Source organism: Pleurodeles waltl, chromosome 7, assembly GCF_031143425.1.
Source record: "Pleurodeles waltl isolate 20211129_DDA chromosome 7, aPleWal1.hap1.20221129, whole genome shotgun sequence".
NCBI lineage: Eukaryota > Metazoa > Chordata > Amphibia > Caudata > Salamandridae > Pleurodeles > Pleurodeles waltl.
The window spans coordinates 1,119,800,197-1,119,821,339 of record NC_090446.1 but is presented as its reverse complement, the minus strand read 5'-3'; the positions used below and the strand labels follow the sequence as shown (position 1 = coordinate 1,119,821,339).

At 48.8% G+C, this 21,143-nt stretch overlaps 1 protein-coding gene across 1 annotated transcript in view; it reads right to left on the bottom strand.

Annotated features, from left to right (window-relative positions):
- The window catches only part of LOC138247000 (proton channel OTOP2-like), a 257,239-nt gene that overhangs the window by 227,376 nt on the left and 8,720 nt on the right, over window positions 1-21,143 (bottom strand). The window contains exon 2 of the mRNA XM_069201748.1: window positions 9,052-9,457. Within this exon, the coding sequence (XP_069057849.1) occupies window positions 9,052-9,421 (370 nt within the window). The 5' untranslated portion in view covers window positions 9,422-9,457. The remainder of the gene's footprint in view (window positions 1-9,051; window positions 9,458-21,143) is intronic.

Below are 21,143 nucleotides of genomic sequence, written 5' to 3'. Positions count from 1 at the left end.
TCTTTGGTGAGTAGAATAGGGAACCACCTGTCATATGGAGGCACCGGAACCTGGCCTACAGGAGGCCGAAGGTCCTCTCTATAATCCTCCTAGTTCGCCCATGGGACTCATTGTAGCGTTCCTCTGCCCTTGTCCTGAGATTCCTCACTGGGGTCAGTAGCCATGACAGGTTGGAGTAACCAGAGTCACCTGCAAATGGCGAGGGACCACTGTTAGACACACACTAACTCTTAGGGACATCCCCAGACAACCATACCCACTGACTAGCTTCCGGCACCTAGTCACACTGTATTGGGTCCATGTTCTCACCTAATAGCCACACACGGTGCCTCTGGAGTTGCCCCATCACATAAGGGATGCTGCTATTCCACTGAATGTAAGCGTCATGCACTGAGCCAGGAAACTTGGCATTTACATGGGAGATGTACGGGTCTGCCAAACACACCATCTGCACATTCATAGAATGGTAACTCTTCCGGTTTCTGTACACCTGTTCACTCCTGCAGGGGGGGACCAAGGCCACATGTGTCCGATCAATGGCACCTATGATGTTGGGTATATGTCCCAGGGCATAGAGGTCACCTTTCACTGTTGGCAAATCCTCCACCTGAGGGAAAACGATGTAGCTCCGCATGTGTTTCAGCAGGGCAGACAACACTCTGGACAACACGTTGGGGAACATAGGCTGGGACATCCCTGATGCAATGGCCACTGTTGTTTGAAAAGACCCACTTGCTAGGAAATGGAGTACTGACAGGACCTGCACTAGAGGGGGAATTCCTGTGGGATGGCGGATAGCTGACATCAGGTCTGGCTCCAACTGGGCACACAGTTCCAGGATTGTAGTACGATCAAGTCTGTATGTTACCATTACATGTCGCTCCTCCATTGTCGACAGGTCCACCAGCGGTCTGTACACCGGAGGATGCCGGCATCTCCTCACCTGCCCCAGCGGACATACTCTATGGAAGAGAACAGCGAGGAGAGAGTCAACCAACACTGAGGTACGTAAACACAACTTTATAGCAAAATGTTTGTAAATCGATATATGGCTGTATTAGTGTTTAAGCAAGGCCTAGATATGTGTGACACAGTCAAAATTAATGCCATGTGTCCCCCAGAAATGGTGGCTGCCTGACCTGTAATGTGGGACAAGGGGATATGAGGTAACTGTGCTGGCGTTGTACACCGTTGCGGTAGACGGTCGAACACCGCGGCGTAATCCTGCATTGGTTAACATTTGACCCTATGGGTCCCAGGAGCCAATGACGATGTACGCTGGCGGTGACGTTACGCACCGCCGCGGACGTCACTGCCATTTTCTCTCTGTTCAATTACTTGATACCTGATCTTCGACAGGAGAGGAGCTACACTGCAAGTGCTACTGTGACGTCAGTCTGGAAGAGACAATGGCTCATTTGTTTGGGGAAAGGGTCCCTGCCTTCAGCACGGAGGAGTTGGAGAAACTAGTGGATGGGGTCCTCCCCCAGTAAACGCTACTCTACGTTCCTCCAGACAAACAGATAAGTACACTGTGAGCATGCCGAATGGGTAATGCCTGTGTGGAGTGGTGTTGATGAAAGATAGGGGGGGTGGAGAATGAGGCGTGCATGATACTACGGTGAGTGCATGTGCGTCATGGCAAGGGTAGGGATGCGGGCCAATGACTGTGACGGTGTGGACGGTTATATCTTCTCCTTTCCCCTGTACTATTCCTGTAGGACACCGCCCACCAGAAGAAGGATATTTGGCGTGCCATCAACAAGGAAGTCGGGACCCTGGGGGTTCACCACAGGCAGAGCACCCACTGCCGGAAAAGATCGGAGGACATTCGCCGCTGGAACAAGAAGACGGTGGAGGCCCAGCTGGGGATGGCCTCCCAACGTGGGAGGGGTGCCCGTCGCACCATGACCCCCCTGATGTTCCAGATCCTGGCTTTGGTGTATCCGGAGTTGGATGGGTGCTTGAGGGCATCACAGCAGCCACAAGGGGGTGAGTACACTCTCATTCGGCTGATTCAGCGCACATTGTAGGTGTCTGGGTGGGGGAGGTGGGCTGTGGGTTCCCCTAGTCCAGGGCAAGTTTAGTAGGCAAGGTCCTTTCTTAAGGCAGACCCTGTGGCACCCCACCCCACCTGTGTTCAGAGCCAACTACACCTAGTCAGGCTCTTGTGACTTCCATGTGTGCAGCAATTGGGCATAGGCCTTGTAACCCATGTCCCTGTGATTAATTAGGGAACTCTAAGTGCACAGCGTAGTGCAGGGGGCTTCTGTGTCTGTAGTGTCCGCCAACTGTAGTGGTATTGGATGCACTCAACATGTCTTTCTTCTGTCTCCCCCCCCCTTTTTTGTGGTCTCCCTGTTCTTGTGTGCATTAGCATCATCAGGAGGAGGAGCAGTGCCACCGGAACAGGAGGGAGCTGCATCCCACATGGCCCTGGAGGGCGACACAACAGACTCAGAAGCCACCAATGGGACGGAGGGCAATGGGAGCTCCATGGCAGGGACAGGAGCTGAGACCAGCGACACGGACTCCTCCTCTGATGGGAGCTCCCTTGCGGTGGTGGGTCCATCTTTTCCCACCGCATCTACAGGTACAGCCGCCACCCCCCTACCAGCACCGCCCTCCCAGCATCCCCTCAGCGTGTGCCCCGTGGCCGCTCACCCAGGAGGGTGGGCATCTCCTTCGCCCCAGGCACCTCAGGCCCTGCCCCAGTCAGCCCTGCTGCCCTCAGTGAGGAGGCCATTGACCTCCTCAGGTCCCTCACTGTTGGGCAGTCTACCATTTTGAATGCCATCCAGGGTGTAGAGAGGCAGTTGCAACAGACCAATGCATACCTGGGGGGCATTCATTCTGGTCAGGCAGAGAGCTTTTCAGACTCTGGCCTCAGCACTGATGGCAGCCATTGTCCCTGTCTCTAGCCTCCCCCCTCCAACTTCCTCCACCCAGACCCAAACCCCTGTACCTCAGGCTATCCCAAGCATACCGTCAGACCAGCATGCACACACGTTAACACACAAGGGAAGCTCAGGCAAACATAAGCACCACACATTCTACAGGCACTCACGCAAGCATCATACACATGCAGACATACCAACATCCACTGCCTCCACTGTGTCCCCCTCCTCCTCCCTCCCAGTCTTGTCTCCACTCACACCTGCATGCACTACATCTTCAGCCACTACCTCCATCACCAGCACACCCACCAGCACACCCCGCTCACGTGCAGTCACCACCCCCACTAACATTCACACATCCCCTGTGTCCTCTCCCAGTGTGTCTGTGAGCCCACCTCCCAAGGTACACAAATGCAGCCACATACCCACCCAACAGCCATCCACCTCACGACAGCCTCCGGGCCATGCACCTTCACCCAAAGTCAGCAAACGTACACCTCCTACAACCACTACCTCTTCCTCCACTCCCAACCCCCTCCATCTACCCGTCCCAGTGTGTCCAAAAAACTTTTCCTGCCCAACCTTGACCTCTTACCCTCACCTCCCCCACCCCTTCAGTCTCCTAGGGCCCGCCTTTCCAGGTCCCAACCCAGCACCTCAGCCACAACATCTGTGGGAACAGTGGTGCCAGTAGTAACCGTCTTCTGGAGTGCGCCAAACAGCAGGGGAGCCAGTGTGCCAAGGAGCCAGACCACGGACAGTCCCCCACCTCAAAAGCACAAAAAGTTGGTCAGTGCCTGGCGGGAGAGAGGCAAAACATCTACCACCAAAGCCTCTCCCAGGGGTACAGTTGGGAGTGGGAAGACAGTTGCGCCACCATCCAAGGTGGGGAAGGGGCACAGAAAAACAGGCAAGTCGATGAAAACCTGCACGGTGGACAAGACCGCCACCAGCACCGCTGCCAAGGACCCAGCCGCCCCAAGCGTCGCTGCCAAGAACACTGTCGCCACCAGCACTGCTGAACAGGACACAGCCGCCACCAGCGCCACAGGCCAATGAGCGCCAAAGCTTCCAACGCTACTGAGGCCGCCACGGGAAGGATGAATAAATCGGGGCACAAGGCCCCCTCCAGAACCAGTGGAGATTTACATCCACTACCTCAGTCCTTGGCAGGATGAAGCACTCTGGGCACAAAGCCCTCTCCAGAACCAGTGGAGATTCACATCCACTACCTCTGTCCTTGGCAGGATGAAGCACTCTGGGCACAAAGCCCCCTCCAGAACCAGTGGAGTATCACATCCACTGCCTCTGTCCTTGGCAGGATGAAGCTCTCTGGGCACAAAGCCCCCTCCAGAACCAGTGGAGTATCACATCCACTACCTCAGTCCTTGGCAGGATGAAGCACTCCGGGCACAAAGCCCCCTCCAGAACCAGTGGAGTAAGGCAACCACTACCTCAGTCCTTGGCAGAATGAAGCACTCTGAGCACAAGGCCCCCTCCAGAACCAGTGGAGTAAGGCATCCACTTGAGAGACTGTGGCTTTGCACTCCCCAGGATGCAGCAGTGGGCAACCCACCCACTGGAAAGACTTGTGAGACTGTGGCTTTCCACTCCCCAGGATGCAGCAGTGGGCAACCCACCCACTGGAAAGACTTGTGAGACTGTGGATTTGCACTCCCCAGGATGCAGCAGTGGGCAACCCACCCACTGGAAAGACTTGTGAGACTGTGGCTTTGCACTCCCCAGGATGCAGCAGCGGGCAACCCACCCACTGGAAAGACTTGTGAGACTGTGGCTTTGCACTCCCCAAGATGCAGCAGTGGGCAACCCACCCACTGGAAAGACTTGAGAGACTGTGGCTTTGCACTCCCCAGGATGCAGCAGTGGGCAACCCACCCACTGGAAAGACTTGCACTCCCCAGGATGCAGCAGTGGGCAACCCACCCACTGGAAATACTTGAGAGACTGTGGGTTTGCACTCTCCAGGATACAGCAGTGGGCATGGAGCCCCCTCGTGGATCTGGCGTCGTGCACTCATCCGGCTGAGGTGCCCCCCCCTTCCCTTCCCTCTGAGGTGCCTGTTGTATTTCTATCTTATGCCCCAGCAGTGTTCTCTCCATTTTCATCGGGTATTGAGTGTGGGCCTCGCTCATGCATTTTGGGCCCAGTGGTCCACGGACCATGATAGTGGAATACCTTGGACTTGTATTCTTGGTGTATATATTTGTTCGTAGTGTAAATAAATATATATATATATATATATATATATATATATATATATATATATTTTAGATTACTGTATTTGAATAGATTACAAACGTTTGACTCATTTCCTTTTGTCCTTGCATTCTTCCAGGGGGTGTTGGGGGTTGTAAATGTAATGTATCTACATGTACTTGTGTGTGTGTTGTAGTGGGTGACGGTGGGGGTGGGAGTGTTGCGTGTGTGTGTCACTCTTTTTTTCCTCCCCCTCCCCTGTGTCGTAGGTGCAGTACTCACCGTGGTCTTCGCCACCATCTTTGTTGTTCCTGGTAGAGGAGCAGGAAGATAAAGGCTGGGAGTTTCTGGAGCTCGGGTTCCATGGCATCCTGGTTCCTCGTGGGGTGTGTAGAGGTGAGCGTTTTCCCTTCCAAGTCCTGTTTCCGACGTGTTTTTGTTCGCAGTGAATCCGCCCCGGAAAAGGTGGTGGATTGGCCTGTTGTAATACAGTGGGCAGAACCTTGTCTTCCGCCTGTCTGTTGGCGGTTACCACCGCGGTGTTTGTTTGTACCGCCGTGGCGGTCGGAGTGTTAAAGTGGCTGTCTATGTTGGCGGTTTCCGCCACGGTCGTGATTCCATTTTTTTTAGCTCCGACCTGTTGGCGGTTTTACCGCCGCTTTAACACCGACTGCCAGGGTTGTAATGACCCCCTATGTCCTGAAGATGGTCTGATGGACCTTTGATTGCCATCACAGACCGAAACGTTGACAACTCCTCCTCATTGGCAAGCCGGAGTACAACACCAAGAGTTTACTTGGGTTGTACTGTGATTTGTTAGATTGGTTTTTGTCAAGAGGTAGTCAACTACCCCTCCCTTGGTCCTCAGTGGAGATTGTGTATATCAATATATTGTGAACTAGGTGGTGATTGTTACAGTGTTGATGACTGGGGCTGTGGGGCATAGGTGCAGAGGCACTTTGAGGTGGCAGCAGTCAGGGACTCACTCTTTGTCTTGGATTCTCCAGAAGAAGGGCAAGCAAGTCAGCTGGGCAGCTCTTGATGTGGATATCACTGCCCTGAAGTCCCTTGACACGCAGGTTTGTTTTCCTTGGCGTTCATGCCTCGACTGGTCACAACAGGCCTTAGCTTCTGGAAGGAGTCTGGTACACCAGGTGTTTGTGCTATGCGGCCAAGTCAGTCGTTGCTCCTCTTTTCTCAGGTCAGCACTCTTCTTTTTTCCAAACATTTTCTTTGTTCTTTAAAATCTGAAGTTCTGGTATCAAGGGGTCCCCTAAATACTCAATTTAGGCATGCAGATTTACTGTTGGTATTCCTGTTGGCCAAGGTGATACCTCTTGCCAGAGCAGGCATTGTTTCTGATCTCAGACAGCAGTGGCTCTCACATCCAAGGGATCAGTAACTCATCTGTGGTGGCAAGCTGGTTGATACCAGTCAGCCAGCACACCAGAAGACTTGCACCTTTAAAGTGCCCCCTGGGTGCTTGTCATACTAAGTCTTATACTGGCATCAGGATGGATTTATTAAGGCGAGGTGTTTGATACCAAACAACACTATTTTTCGTGCAGCTATCATGTTGCTGAGTCTCATGTTGACCAGTGTCCATTGCATGCTTTAAGATGGCTGCCCAGTCATGTGCGATGTCTAGGAACAGAACTAGACATCACAGGGGTATATCTGCACATACAGATATGGCCTCACATGTATTGTAATTCACTCTGCCTTAGTGCACTTAAGGCCTGCTGTAGCGGTGACTTAGATATAATGCATGCAGTGACTTTGGCATGGCACACCCAGTCGTGTTTTCACTTTGAACAATGTGTGTGTGGATCCCTTAGGGTGGCATAAGATATGCTGCAGCCCTTAGGGACCCTCTTTAGTACCCATGCCCTAGGTACCAGAAGTATAATTTACAAGGGACTTTCAGGGGTGCTAAGTCCTTTACCAATTGTAAACAATTAGACATACCTTGCTTTTAAGGAAAGAGCATTGGCACTGAGGTCTGTTTAGCAGGCCTCAGTGCACTGGCAGAGTCGAAAACCAGCATCTAGTAGTTCTAAAAGGGGCCAAAAAGTGTGGAGGGGGATTTGCAAAGAAGCCTAGTTTTCTACAAAAACCCACTCCAGTAGCCTGCTTATCAGACTGGTCAGAAGAAATACCATATACAGACCTACAGAGCTGCTCAGAGCTGATAGAAAACCATGAACGGCATGTCTGTCTCTCACACGTCTGTACCCACTGTGCTGCTAAGCGCTGCATTCTATAAATCGATAGCCCCACCTTGGTGGTCACAACACAAGACATGGAAATTCTTCCATGGGGTTTTGGTTCAATAGAGTCCCTCGTAACCAGAAACTCTACATGGTATAGCATGCTACCCATGTAAGCAAGGCCTAATTGCCCCACAGAGCAGTAGTAAGTGCTATATAAATGCTCCGATACAATAGACTCTTTGAGGCCAAACTTATTTGCTTTGAGAATGCTTGTCTAGTTTGGTAGTATTTTTGAATGTCTGAGGTAGGGGGCAGACAACTGAGTTTTTTACTTTTCTGACAGGCCATGCAGTTTGAATCCTAAGTCGAGGAAGAGTGAGAAAACCCCTGGTAACTCTGTTGATTTATTCTCTACTCTTCTTTAATACTGCCCTCAGCCTAAATACACAGAGACAATGGTGATTGGGTGGAACAGAATGGCTGCAGAGTGTCAGGATATGTAGAGGTTGCTGCACCATACGGGTTCCTGACACGGGAACAACATGCATCCGATCCTTGGCCTTCTGTTAATAATGAATCATTGCCATGCACATTGGGACGTTTAGTTCAATTGAAATGAAGGAAAACCAATAGAATGCATTCGTTTCTTAAACAGAAGCTTAAGTCTGGTCACTTTTCTGGGCCATTTAGAGCCTAGTAGATGACGCACCAGATGAGTGGAGTTCATTGGCTCTGGTTCTTTGGTGGAGCGTTGTGGGGGTCTCATTGTCTCCTTTGCATATACCGGTGTGGCTGTAGCATTGTAAGAGTAGGCAGAGCAGGTACCATGTTATTTTGACCTGCTCAGTAAACTCAATTTTTCTTAAAGAAACCTCCTACATATGGGTTGTTTGTTTCTGAAACACAAAAAACACCTTGGTCCTGACCTGTTTAAGGGGTTTTCTTTTTTACTGTTTCCTGGTTGTCCAGCAGCCCAAAGAGGAAAAATTTAAATGCTGGAGTGACGAGCCTAAGTAGGACACATCTTCTGACATATATTGATGGACATTTGGCAGGTGTCGTCAGTCAAATGTTTCTGATTGTCGAGCCAGCTGATCGCCATTGGAAACCTGGCACCTTCCCCCCCTAATGTGGAGCGAACTGCAAGTTTGGCAGACAAGGCACCAGCCAGGCATCCACCGAACTCTAAATCATCCGTTCGTGCCCCAGTGACACAAAATAATCTGGTAAACATAACAGTGAAGTTGCGGTCCAATGATCCGGTACTCCTTTTGTCACCTTACACTCTATGCTTTGTCCATCTAACTGTCTTCCATAATTACTGAACATGAGTTTCAGTGAATGCCATTTAAGTACAATGCAATGAACATGGCGCTGGAAAAACATTGCCTGACATCATCTGTGTCAACTGTAATCGCCCCACATGTGGTGCCGCTAGCCCCAGAAGCCTCGCAAATGTTATGCTGAATAGCTTGTAGTACAGTAAATTGGTGCAAGTCATCTACGCTGGGGCACTCTCAGCAAGACAAGTCATATTATCCAACAGTGCTTGGTTTGTTGGGTCTTCAGAACCCATACTTACAATGTAAAAAGTGAAATTCCAAGTTTCACAACTGTAACTGTTGTTGGCTAAAACTACAAGTATTTGAAAAGGTATTATTCATGACACTGGTCCTGTTGGTAACTACAGCAGCCTAGTTCTAGTTTCACTGCAGATCACCTACCTCGCATCCAGATGGGCCCTGCATGGTGGTCCTTGAAGAGGACAGCATCTTGCTGCTTGGTCAAGTACATCTGGACACACATCCACAGGACAGACAGTAGCATCAGGATAGACAGGAAGACCATCACCTCTAAATCATCAATTGCCACCTGCTTCAGAGAGCCTGAGGTGATAAGACAGCAGCCCAATAGTAGGATGTTGATGGCCACCAGGGCAGAGAACAATCGGCCTCCTTTCTTCCAGAGCGCGAAGTGATGAGGCTCACTTGAGTGATCCTGATGGTGGCCAAGTACACCCTGCTGGTCAGGCGACACGATCCGATCCAGCTCCCATTCTGTGGCTGACTCCATGGGGTACTCCTGCACCATCATGCGTATGTAGCAGTAGACGTGTAGCGTCACTATTATCTATGGAGACAAGACATAATGAGGATTAGCACCCAGAATGTAATTTGGGGTTTAGTCAACCAATCAAGATTGTGAGCCTAATAGCGTTTGGTTGCCTGCATACATAGTTGATTGTGTTATGAAAGATTAGGGGGTTTGTACTGATAGGTTTATTGCCCACATTTCGTCCAATGATAACTGCGCTTCCTATCGTCATGTGCCCTCAGCTTTGTGAGTATGTTCTCCAGTGAGCATTAAATACTTAAATTAAATACTTGTAATGCCTTGGCAGAGGGAAAAAGCATTTGGTGTTTTCACTAACGGGGCACATCATTGCTAAACAGGACTTTCAGTGAGTTAACAACAGTCCAATAGTGTTCAGCTTGCAGTAAGGAACATAGAATAGGTTTTCACGGGGATGGCGGAATGGACTTCTCATGGAAGAGAGACGTATACAAACATACTTCACATGGGAGTGAAGGGCATGCCTTGAGTTCATAAGAGGGGAATGAAGGTTACACCAATAGAACCCCTAGGGGGAGGATGGAATATACCAAGACAAAGGGGCTGTTAGGGGTGCATGATGATACACTCTAACTCTCTACCAAGAGGAAAGTGGAACACAACAAGTGCCTCCTTGAGGAAAAGCTGTTTTGCAGAGTGAAATACGAATGCAAAACTAGTTTTGGGAGGGGCAGGAATAACACCAAAGTAGCTTCATGGTGTTAAGGAGAGAAATACTTATATAACTTCTCTGCGAACTGTAGAAGAGAAAAAACAAATGAGCATCAGTGGATAAAAAGCCCATGGAAGTTTCTTTACATCATTTGACTGAACACACCATTTCAGATTGATTACCCAGATTGCGCTTACATCACATAACAGAACTTCAGGGCTCGTCCTGTGTTAGGTCGGCAGGGCAGCAGGAGCCCAAATGTAGCGTCAGAATGAAACGCCACCACACTCTGCTTTGCTAATTGGACTAGCGGGAAAACTTCCTGAGTCCGTTTATTCACATTGGTTACATCACAGACGGAACCATTAATCTTCATCACTGTAGGGGGATTCAAATCATCCCCCTACCAAATCGAAAGTCATGGAAGATTCCATGACTAAACATAACATTCCTCCTTTACCCATAACACAAACAAACATTACGTCATGTTCCCCAGTACTTATACATCAACACTAAAAGAGTGGCACACAGCTAACATAAGAAGCATGATCAATCGAATACATAACCCTTTAGCCTGGTGAAACATTTTGGGCGACGCCGTAGGCTATATGGACCATCCCCACGGCTTGACGTAGCCGGACCAGCCGGCACAGGTCTGTGTGTGACAGGTTCCACAATCAAACAACCATTAGAGTCCTGCATGTCCGGGCTCTCTGGCACAGTTCTGTTCCACATTCAGATGACCTTCAGGGCTCTGCATACCCGAGCTTATGGACCCACCTGACAATGCACCCTCAGTCACTAAACACGGACCAATAACATCATCATCTTGATGAACACTATCCCCAGGATCAGAACCACATGAAGATTTCCTAAGAGTTTCCCCTGTCACCGGGAAGTCAGAGAATGGCATTTTTTTGAAAAATGAGATGTTCCTTGTGACCGTCTCCTGACCTCGTGTAGCAGTAATCATGGTACCTTTAACCTCACTCACCACCCAGGGATCCTTCTCAAACGGCAACACAAATTTACTTCCCCCTCTCCTGCATTTCACTAAAACCAAATCCCCGACAGAAACGTCACGTTCCTTGGCTCCCCTTTTCCATGACATGTTGTCATTCCGGTTCTTCCTTTGTGACAACACTTCCCCCACCTGACGATACAGATCAGACGTTTCCTGAACTTGGGGAATAGTATCTCTAACCTTTCTATTAATACATATAGAACTAGGAGTCTCACCAGTGGTAACATGTGGAGTCAGACGATATTCCCGTAGGAAAGCATACACAGCATAGTCCACATGATGACCCTCGGCGCCGGCAATTCGCAGCACCTTATTCAGAGTTCTCATGAATCGTTCCACCTCCCCGTTTGCTTTAGGCCAACAAGGGGTGATCTTTCTGTGCACAATCCCCCTAGACAGTAAATAGTCAGCGAACTCCTTGCTTGAAAAAGGAGGACCATTGTCCGTACGGATCTCCTGTAGCAAACCATGGATGGCCATGATCTTCTCCAAATGCGGTATGACCTCCGGGTATTTTGACAAGTCATCTGTCACAATAAAGGTGTGACGGCCATCAGGCAGAGTGCCAAAATCAGCACTTGCATGAAACCATGGGACAGGAGGAATAGTTTCTGTAATAATCGTGGGGGTAATTCAGCTGGACCAACAGCTTGACACATCAGGCACTGATGTACAACCCTTTCTACGTGGTCATCGAGTCCCAGAAACCATACATTGGCCCTCAACCTGGACTTAGTCTTCACCATGTCTTAATGAGAAGCATGGGCAAGTTCCACAACAGAGTGCTGCAACGCACGGGGAATGACCATCCTATGACCTCTCAGCAGGCATCCTTCGGGAGATATGGCCAGCTCCTGTCGGAACTTATGTAGCGAGGACAACATAGTGCGGGCCTCCGCCGTCCTGAGGGTCATATTCCGAAGGATAGAATGTCATTTCCTCAACACCACCGCCGACATCACCAACTGCAGACACTCATAGTCATCCGTGGGTAACCTGATATTGTCAAGAGACAGGGGCAGCGGACAAGACCGTTCTACCACCAACTGTACATACTCTTCTACTTCCTCGGCATCTGCGACTTTGCCAGCAGTAGCAGGCCGGGCATGTCGTGACAGGTAATCGGCAGGGTTCAGACTACCTGGTCAAAACACCACAAGAAATCGATAGTCTTGTAACTGCAAAATCCATTTTTCAATTTGTGGTGGGGGTTTGGATGAAGACCCAATAAACAACAGAATCAAAGGCTTTTGATCAGTGTGTACAATAAAAGGCTGGCCACACAGGTACACGTGAAAATGTCTGGATCCCCAATATACTGCAATGGCTTCTTTTTCAATCTGGGAATAACGTTGCTCAGTCTCAGTTAGGGCTCTACTCGCATATACCACCGGAGCCCATTCCCCATCCATCTGCCTCTGTGCCAACACTTCTCCCAGCCCTACGGGGCTAGCATCCACTGACAGCTCAGACTCCTTCTTAGGGTCAAAGTAAACCAGAGTGGTATGCTCAGATAACGCTGACTTAGTGGCCTGGAAAGCGGCTTCCTGATCAGGCCCCCATTCTCAAACAGCATTGGTTTTGATGAGGTCTCTGAGAGGAGCCGTCAGAGCTGTCAGGTTCTTGATGAACCGTCCACAGTAATTTAACATGCCTAAATAGCTGCGAACACCAGACACATTGACGGGAGCCATGTCAGATTGAATGTCTTTCACCTTGGCTGGATCAGGCAACACTCCCTCTCCAGAAAACCGATACCCAAAAAAGGCCACCTCCAGTTGTAAAAATGAACACTTATCCCTGTGAAGCGTCAGACCATTCTTGTGAAGCCTCCGGAATGTTGCTCGGAGTCGTGTAAGATGTAACCCCTCACTGGGAGCATGTACAAGTACGTCATTGCTGACATTGATGACTCCTGGGAGACCAGCGAGTACCCCACGAATGGTGTCTTGAAAGACCTCTGCAGCGCTGGAAATCCCAAAACTCAAATGTTTATAGTGCCTTAGACCCACATGAGTAGAAAACGTGGTGATATCTCATGAGTCAGGATGTAGCAGCAGCTGATGATACCCAGCCCATAAGTCCATCTTTGAGAACCATCTTGACCCTGCTACTTTTGCAACAAGGTCATCAACAGTAGGTGTTAGGTGCCGCTCACGCCTAATGGCAACATTGGGCAGGCGGATATCCACACAAATCCGCACTTCCCCAGGTTGCTTGGGCTTCCTGGCAATCACAATGGGCGATACCCATGGCATTGGCCCATCGACCTTCTCAATAATGTCTGCTTTTTCCAATTTCCGAAGCTCCTCCTCAACCTTTGGTCTCAGGTGGAACGCGACCCTGCAATGCTTCAAAGCCACAGGCCGTATGGACTTATCAATATGTAAGCGCAACATTCGATCCTTGAGGCAACCTATGCCTTCGAATAGCGGTTCAAACTCAGGTATCAAGCTCTCCACAGTCTCCCTATGAACACCAAATGCAAAGGAGATAAGGTTAAGCTGCTCCGCCGTTCGACAACTTAGTAGCATATCTGACCCAGAGATGGTGACAAAAACATTAGTCTGTATTGAATGCTCCTAATGAGATAATGTTGTGGTAAACACCCCTGCCAATGGTAATGGCCTTGATGATCCAAACGCATAGACCTGAGTCGTTGTAGGTCGTAACTGGGGCTGAAGAGGAAGACGCCTTAAAACAGATTTAGTCATAACATTAATGGAAGCACCAGTGTCAATCAATGCATCAACTTTGTGGCCTGCCAGGAAAACTGGACACCTCGGTACTCACTTCTGAGGAAACCCGCTGGGCTGCAAAGCGTGTATCACATGGACTGTCCCTTTGCCATTTTCATCATTGTCCAGATCATCATCTTTGTCCAGCATAACTGAAGGCTGCACCGCATGAACAGATTTAAACTTAATCGACCTAGGACGGGGCACTGACCGGCAAACCTTGGCAAAATGATGCAATTTATTACAGCTGGAGCACTTCTTGCCTTGCGCAGGACACACCCCTTGATGAGGGAACGGGCCTCCACAAGAGTAACAGGATCGCACCGACGTGGTAGCCTTTTGCCTGGATTTCTTTTTATCCACAGTCACTGAGGTTACAGCGTTCACTGGCTCCACTTTGACCTGGATCTGCAGTGCTGCTTCCATATGGGCTGCACGTACCTTAGAGAATTCTATGGACCTCCCCAGCGTGAGGATATTCACCATTGACATACCTGGTACTTGCAGTATGTGTTCCCTCAGTTTCACAGATGCACATCCATGTATGAATTGCACACGTACTTCATCCTCAACGTCCACCAAGGTGCAGGTGCAGGCTAGGTCTTTAAGCCTGGCATAAAAAGAATCCACAGATTCATGCTGAGACTGCTTGCTTGTCGAAGAAGAAAACGTTCATAATCAGGATTCGTCATAGGCTCGAAATGGGCTGTGAGCGCCTGTTTTAATGACTGGTAGGTGTATGGTGGGCCCTCTTCGGCCACTGATCATCCCAGTTTATGAATGGCTGCACCCCCAAATGTAAAAGCATGGGACGGCGTCTGTCATCTTCCAGAGCTGTGGCAGCGAAATATGTTTCTAACCGGTCCACCCACTCCTTCCACTGAGCAGCTAGGGCGGAGGGAGGGCCATCAATAACTAAAGGTTCCAACGCTGGTATTGATGCCATAGTTACACCTCAAACAGACACCTTCAGACCACCCCCACAGGCAGCCGTGGCCACGTAGAATGAGAGACAACAGGAAGCAAAACGAAAGTCACTGTATAATTGCAAACATGTCCGCATTCTTCTGATACTCCAGGGGCCACTGACATGCGACACCCCAGGATACACAGTCACGTGTAAGATAAACATGCACTAGAATCCAATAAAGGGTGACAGTCCAGGTCAATCATGCACCACCCAACAACAGCTCACCTCATAGCAATCAGTGCAGCTAGTCCCGAGTGTGCTCCAGTACCCACTAGGACGCCGCGTTCAGGGTGAAGAGATTTGCCTCCAGGCAAATGCAGCTGGGATCGGCTGCTCGGCAACCACTGAGAAAACCTCACCGGGGAACGAATTTGCCTTCAGGTGATGAGGCTGGTGGTGGTTGCTCTGGCAACCACTGAGAAACCTTTGCCAGGGAAAACTTGCCTCCAGGCAATGCGGCTGGTGTTGGTCAGGGAAGCCTCCGGCCAAACGAAAGACCTGCCACCAGTCAACGAGGCTGGTCTTGGTTGCTCCGGCAACCACAAGAACGCTCGCCGTGTAGAGGAGACGCCATGCGCCAAGGACAGTCAATGCGGCTGGTCTTGGTTGTTTCGGCAACCACAAGAACGCTTGCCGGGTGGAAGAGACGCCATGAGCCACGGACGTCGGTCCGACCACAGCCGCAATCAAATGGGGCAGCGGCGCACCACCACGTCGCACAGCCACTGTATCAACGCCGGACACCGCACACCCTCCAACACCAGAACGGAGGGGAAGAAGGGGGCGGAGCAAGGTAGGAGTACGGGCAACAGGATCCCACCCTCGTCTCCAATCTGTTAGGTCGGCAGGGCAGCAGGAGCCCAAACGCTGCGTCGGAATGAAACGCAACCACACTCTGCTTCGTTTATTGGACTAGCGGGAAAACTTCCTGAGTCCGTTTATTCACGTTGGTTTCGTCACTAACAGAACCATTAATCTACATCACTGTAGGGGGATTCAAATCATCCCCCTACCAAATCGAAAGTCATGGAAGATTCCATGACTAAACATAACAGACCTATATGCGTAAGTCACGTGTTGAATGAACTTCGATTTTCATTCATAAACAAGTAAATCAGAAAAGCTTCAGCGGCGTGCACTGAGCAGTATGGATAGTGTTCAGAATGAGTAGGAGAGTGGACCAGGTTCAGAAGAGAGGTGCACGCTGAGTACAGTTGCGGGGCTCTCCGTGGCATATGATGGCAAACTGACAGGGCATGTGAATGCCAGCACAGGGCTCAGGGAGGTGCTGGATTGGAATGGAGGGAATCTGACTGCCAGCGATTGGTGCTATGAGCGTCTGGAGCGCATGAGGGGCAGAAGATGTCAAGGCTGGCTCATGGATTCAGAGACACAAAAAGAAAAATAAGTTTGTTTGCAGTCAAACTTATCGGCAAAAGTGTAATTAGCCAGCTAACAGGGACGATGGCCAAGGCGGTAACAAAACCTCCCCAGGGAGGGACATATGTAAACCATTTACCAATGTCTTCAAAGGATTTTTGAAGGGCAAGCCCGCAAACAGGTGATAGTGATGGGTGTGAGGTGGGCGTTGTTAACAGCCCAGATACATACCAACACGTCGGAAAAGCAGCACTTGTGTGCTGCTATGCTCGACCTAACAAAGGTTACAGGGAAGTTATATTTAGGTTCTGAATTCACTCGCACAAAACCATGGAAATTGATCAATTATAGTTAGCTTAGCTAACTATAACTTGAGCCCCCATCATGCATTGATTATGACCTCACATATTACATCATTCTTTACATACTCAGTGACATCACTGATGATATCTCAAATGACATCACTGATAAAATCATCCAGTCAGTGTAACTGGTTGTTTGAATGTGTGAGTGGGTCTTTGGGTGAGAAACTGGTAGAGTCAGTTACTCTATGGGAGAATGAGTGGATGTGTAAGTATCTGTATGGGTGAAAGAGTTTTTCTGAGTAGATGCATTAGTGAAGTGAGTGGGTGTGTGAGTGGGTTTACAAGTGAGTGTGTGCGTGACTACTTGTATGACTGAGTTACGGAGTGTGTTTGTAACGGTATCAGGGGGTTAGTGGGTTTGTCAATGCCTTAATGCATAAGTGCGCATATGTGTCAGTGACTTTGAGGGAGTGAGTGGATGTGAAAGTAGCTATATATCTGACAAGGTGGCTGTGTGAATGGCTGAATTGGCTGACTTAGTTGGTATGTGAGTGGTTGTACGGGAAAGTGAGTGGGTGTGTGAGTGCCTGTATGGATGAGCAATTTGGTGTGTTAGTGACAGTGTCGCTGACTGAGTGGCTGAGTTAGTGACTGTATGGGTGAGTGAGTGGTTGTATCAACGGCAGTATCCAAAAGTGTGTGACTTTGTTAGCAACTGTATCTGAGAGTGAGTGGGTATTTGAATAGCTGTTTTGGTGAGTGACTGGGTGTGTTAGTGTCTGCATGGGTAAGTGGTGTGAGAGTGGCTGGATATGTGAGTTAGTATCTATCTCAATGACTATTTGAGTGACAGATTGGCTGTAAAAGTGGTTAATGACTGTGTTAGTGGGTGAGAAAGAAGATGGATGTGACTGAGTAGTGTGTTAGTAAGTAAATGGTGTAGTCTGTGAGTGTAGGAGGAGTTATATGGGAGAGTGATGGGTGTGTCAGTGGCTGTGTGGGTGTGTAAGTATGTGAGTGATTGTATGGGTGTAGTAGTGGCTGGGTAAGTAGTGAAATGGTCTCTAACTTGTGTCAGTAAATGTATGTCTGTGTGAATGGCTGAGTTAGTTCTGTTTAGGTGAGAGAATGGCTGTTACTGGATGTATAAGTGTGTGAATGCGGGTGTCAGTTGTTTTATGAGTCAGTATATGAGTATGTGAGTTGTTGTATGTCTGTGGTTCTATGACAGTTTCTCTGATGGTTTCACTGTGTGCATGAGTGGTTCAGTAATGGTCAGCCCCTCTGATATGGTGGAGGAGTGTAAGACCACTGCTGAAAGACAGCAGAAAAATAAAATGATAATACCACTATTGTATTATCATTTTATGTTTCGCTTCCTCCTCGTAGGGCAGAGCAATCGTCATCAGCAGGGGGAGGAGTAGTAGTGTGCACTCCAAGTGCGCATGTCAGTTTGGCCGTCCATCCAAGGCCATCCAAACGGACATGGGCACTTAGAACTCTGCACTTAGGAAGTGTATCATAGCTTGGGTGAAAAACCATGTAGGCTCCCAGTCCCTGTAACCTTTTTTTTTTCAGAGAATTTCTTTGTTTTTTTAATTCTATTTCCTAACTATAATGTCTCTGTAACCTTTGTTTCTTTCAGTGAATTTCTATGGTTGATTAAATTCTATTTCCTAAGTACAACGTCCCTGTAACCTTTGTTTTTTTCAGTGAATTTCTATGTTTTTAATTGTATTTCCTAACTATAAGATCACTGAAACGTTTATTTATTTTTTAGTGAATGTCTCTATTTTTTTTATGTTTTTCCTTTCTGTAAATTATAACAGTTGACAGTGGGTGGATGAGGGGCTGTATACATAGCATAGTGAGTACATGAGTAACTATATGGGTTTCTGTGTGGATGAGTGAGTGGATTTGTGTGTGTAACTGGCTGAGTAAGTCTGTGAGTCTGTGTGCAAGTGATACTATGGGTATGTTTATGGTTGTGTATGTGGGTGTAGGAGTGACTTATGGATCTGTGAGTGGGTGCATTAGTGTCTGAGTTTAGCTGTGGCTAGCGGTGTAAATCTCTGAGTGGGTCTGTAAAAGGGTGCTTAAGTCTCTCAGTGGATGTGTGAGTGCGTGAGTATTTGAGTGGGTTTGTAAGTGAGTGCAACAGTCTCTGAGTGGGTTTGTAAATGGATATATGAGTCTGAGTAGCTCTGTGAGTCAGTGCATGAACGTCTGAGTGAGTCTGTGAGTGGGTGAATGAGGGTCTAAGTGGGTGTGTGAGTAGTGTGTCAGTGTCTGATTGGGTTTGTAAATCAGTACATGAGTGGTGTATGGTTGATTGTGTCAGTGTATGAGTGTATGTATGACTGATTGAGAGAGTGAATGAATGATGTATGGGTGATTGACTGAGTGCATAAGTGTGTGTCTGAGGGAGTGAGTGATTGTATAACATGGTAAATGGGTGAGTTACTAAGTGTGTGAGTATTTTTATGGTTGATTCACTGAGTGTGTCAATGTGCATTATTATTTAAGTGGTTGTGAATAGGTGCATCAGGGTGAGACTGGGTCTGCGAGTAGGTGATTGAGGGTAACACTGGTTCTCTGAATGGGTGCAGGAGGGGCTGAGTGGATCTGTGAATAAGTGCATAAGGACCTGAGTGGATATGTGAATGGGTCCATGAGGGTATACTAGGTCTGCAAATGGGTGCATGATGGTGTAAATAGTTCTGTGAATAGGTACGTCAGGGTATGAGTGGATCTCAGAATGGGTGCATTAGGATGTGACCATCTGCAAATTAGTGCATAATAGTCTGAGTGGTTCTGTGAATGGGTACATGAGTGACTGAGTGGCTTTGTAAAAGGATGAATTTTCTCTCAGAGGTGCATGAGTTTCTGAGTGCCACTGTAAGTTAAATAATTAGTGTATGAATGACTGTAAATCTTTTTTTTGTTAATATTCACAAATTTGTCGCAATGGTACACAAGGAACCGTGCTGAGCTTTGCGATGAAGAAGAATGTCAGGTTTGTGTGGGACCTGCCTCAAGAAAATGCCTTCCATGAATTGAAAAAAGAATTATCCAATGCTCCCCTTCTAAGTCCACATCAACAGGGAAAGCCATTAATGATTACAGTGGATACAAGTAATATTGGTTTAGGGGCAGTTCTGTCCCAAGGTGAAGATGAGTCTGAGAGTATGGTTGTGTTTGCCTCACATACTTTAATACCTCAAGAAAACGTTATTCCGTAATAGAACAAGAAATGCTTGCTTACATGTGGGCAGTGGATCAATTTAAGGTCTATTTGTGGAGAATTCAATTTTTGTTGCAAAGCTACTGCTAGGTTGGTTCAGCTAAGTGTGAAGCTATTGGAGTACCATTTTGATGTTGACTATATACCCAGTGGTCGAAAAGAAGCTGATTTTCTTCCTAGGCTTCCTTGCTGCCAGGACGATATGGATGTGCATTTGTAGGAGTAACAGGATTTGGATTGTTTGGTGGCCAGTGTGGATTTGAGTAACAACAAAGCTTTGGGGACAGTTATTGAGTACATGTAGAATGGTCGGCCTAGGGATAAGAATATTTCAGTGGAGTTATAATCTTACAGCTGGGTCCAGTCTTAGTTATCTGTGGAGTTAGGGCTGTTGTTCTGATCGGACAAGTTGGTTCCTCCTTTTGCAGACAGAGGAAAAGTTATTGTGTCTGACCCATGAAGGTCATTTAGGTATGACACTTAAGAAGAGAAAGCTCAGGAAAACCTATTGGTGGCCTGAAATGGATAGAGATGTGGAGGATGTGGTTGTGAAGTGTTCAATTTGTTCCCTGGAATGACAAGAGTTTGAAGCATCCTACACTGCCAGGAAGTGTAGTGGGCTGCCCTGAGGAAGTCTGGGATAAAGTCAGCATTGATTTCTTGGGGCCATTTTACATTTCACCTATTGTGCAACAGTATGTTATCATACTAGTGGATTGTTTGTCAAAATGGCTGGAGCACTAAGGCAATTTTATTTGTACAGTAAACATAACAATACTGGCACACTGCAAGAACACTTCAGAATGTTGTGTAGAATTATGATAACAGTCTAAGGGGGTCATTCTGACCCTGGCGGGCGGCGGGAGCCGCCCGCCTGGAGGGAACTGCCAGAATACCGCTGCGTGGTCAAAAGACAGCCGCGGGTATTCTGGGTTTCCCACTGGGCTGGCGGGCGACCGCCAAAAGGCCGCCCGCCAGCCCAGTGGGAAACACCCCTCCATGAGGATGCCGGCTCTGAATGGAGCCGGCGGAGTGGAGGATGTGCGACGGGTGCAGTAGCACCCGTCGCGAATTTCAGTGTCTGCTGAGCAGACACTGAAATTCAAAGTGGGGCCCTCTTACGGGGGCCCCTGCAGTGCCCATGCCGTTGGAATGGGCACTGCAGGGGCCCCCAGGGGCCCCACGACACCCCTCACCGCCATCCTGTTCCTGGCGGGCGGAACCGCCAGGAACAGGATGGCGGTGAGGGGGTCGGAATCCCCATGGCGGCGCAGCAAGCTGCGCCGCCATGGCGGATTCCCATGGGCAGCGGAAAGTCGGCGGTACACCGCCGACTTTCCGTTTCTGGCCGCGGCTGTACCGCCGCGGTC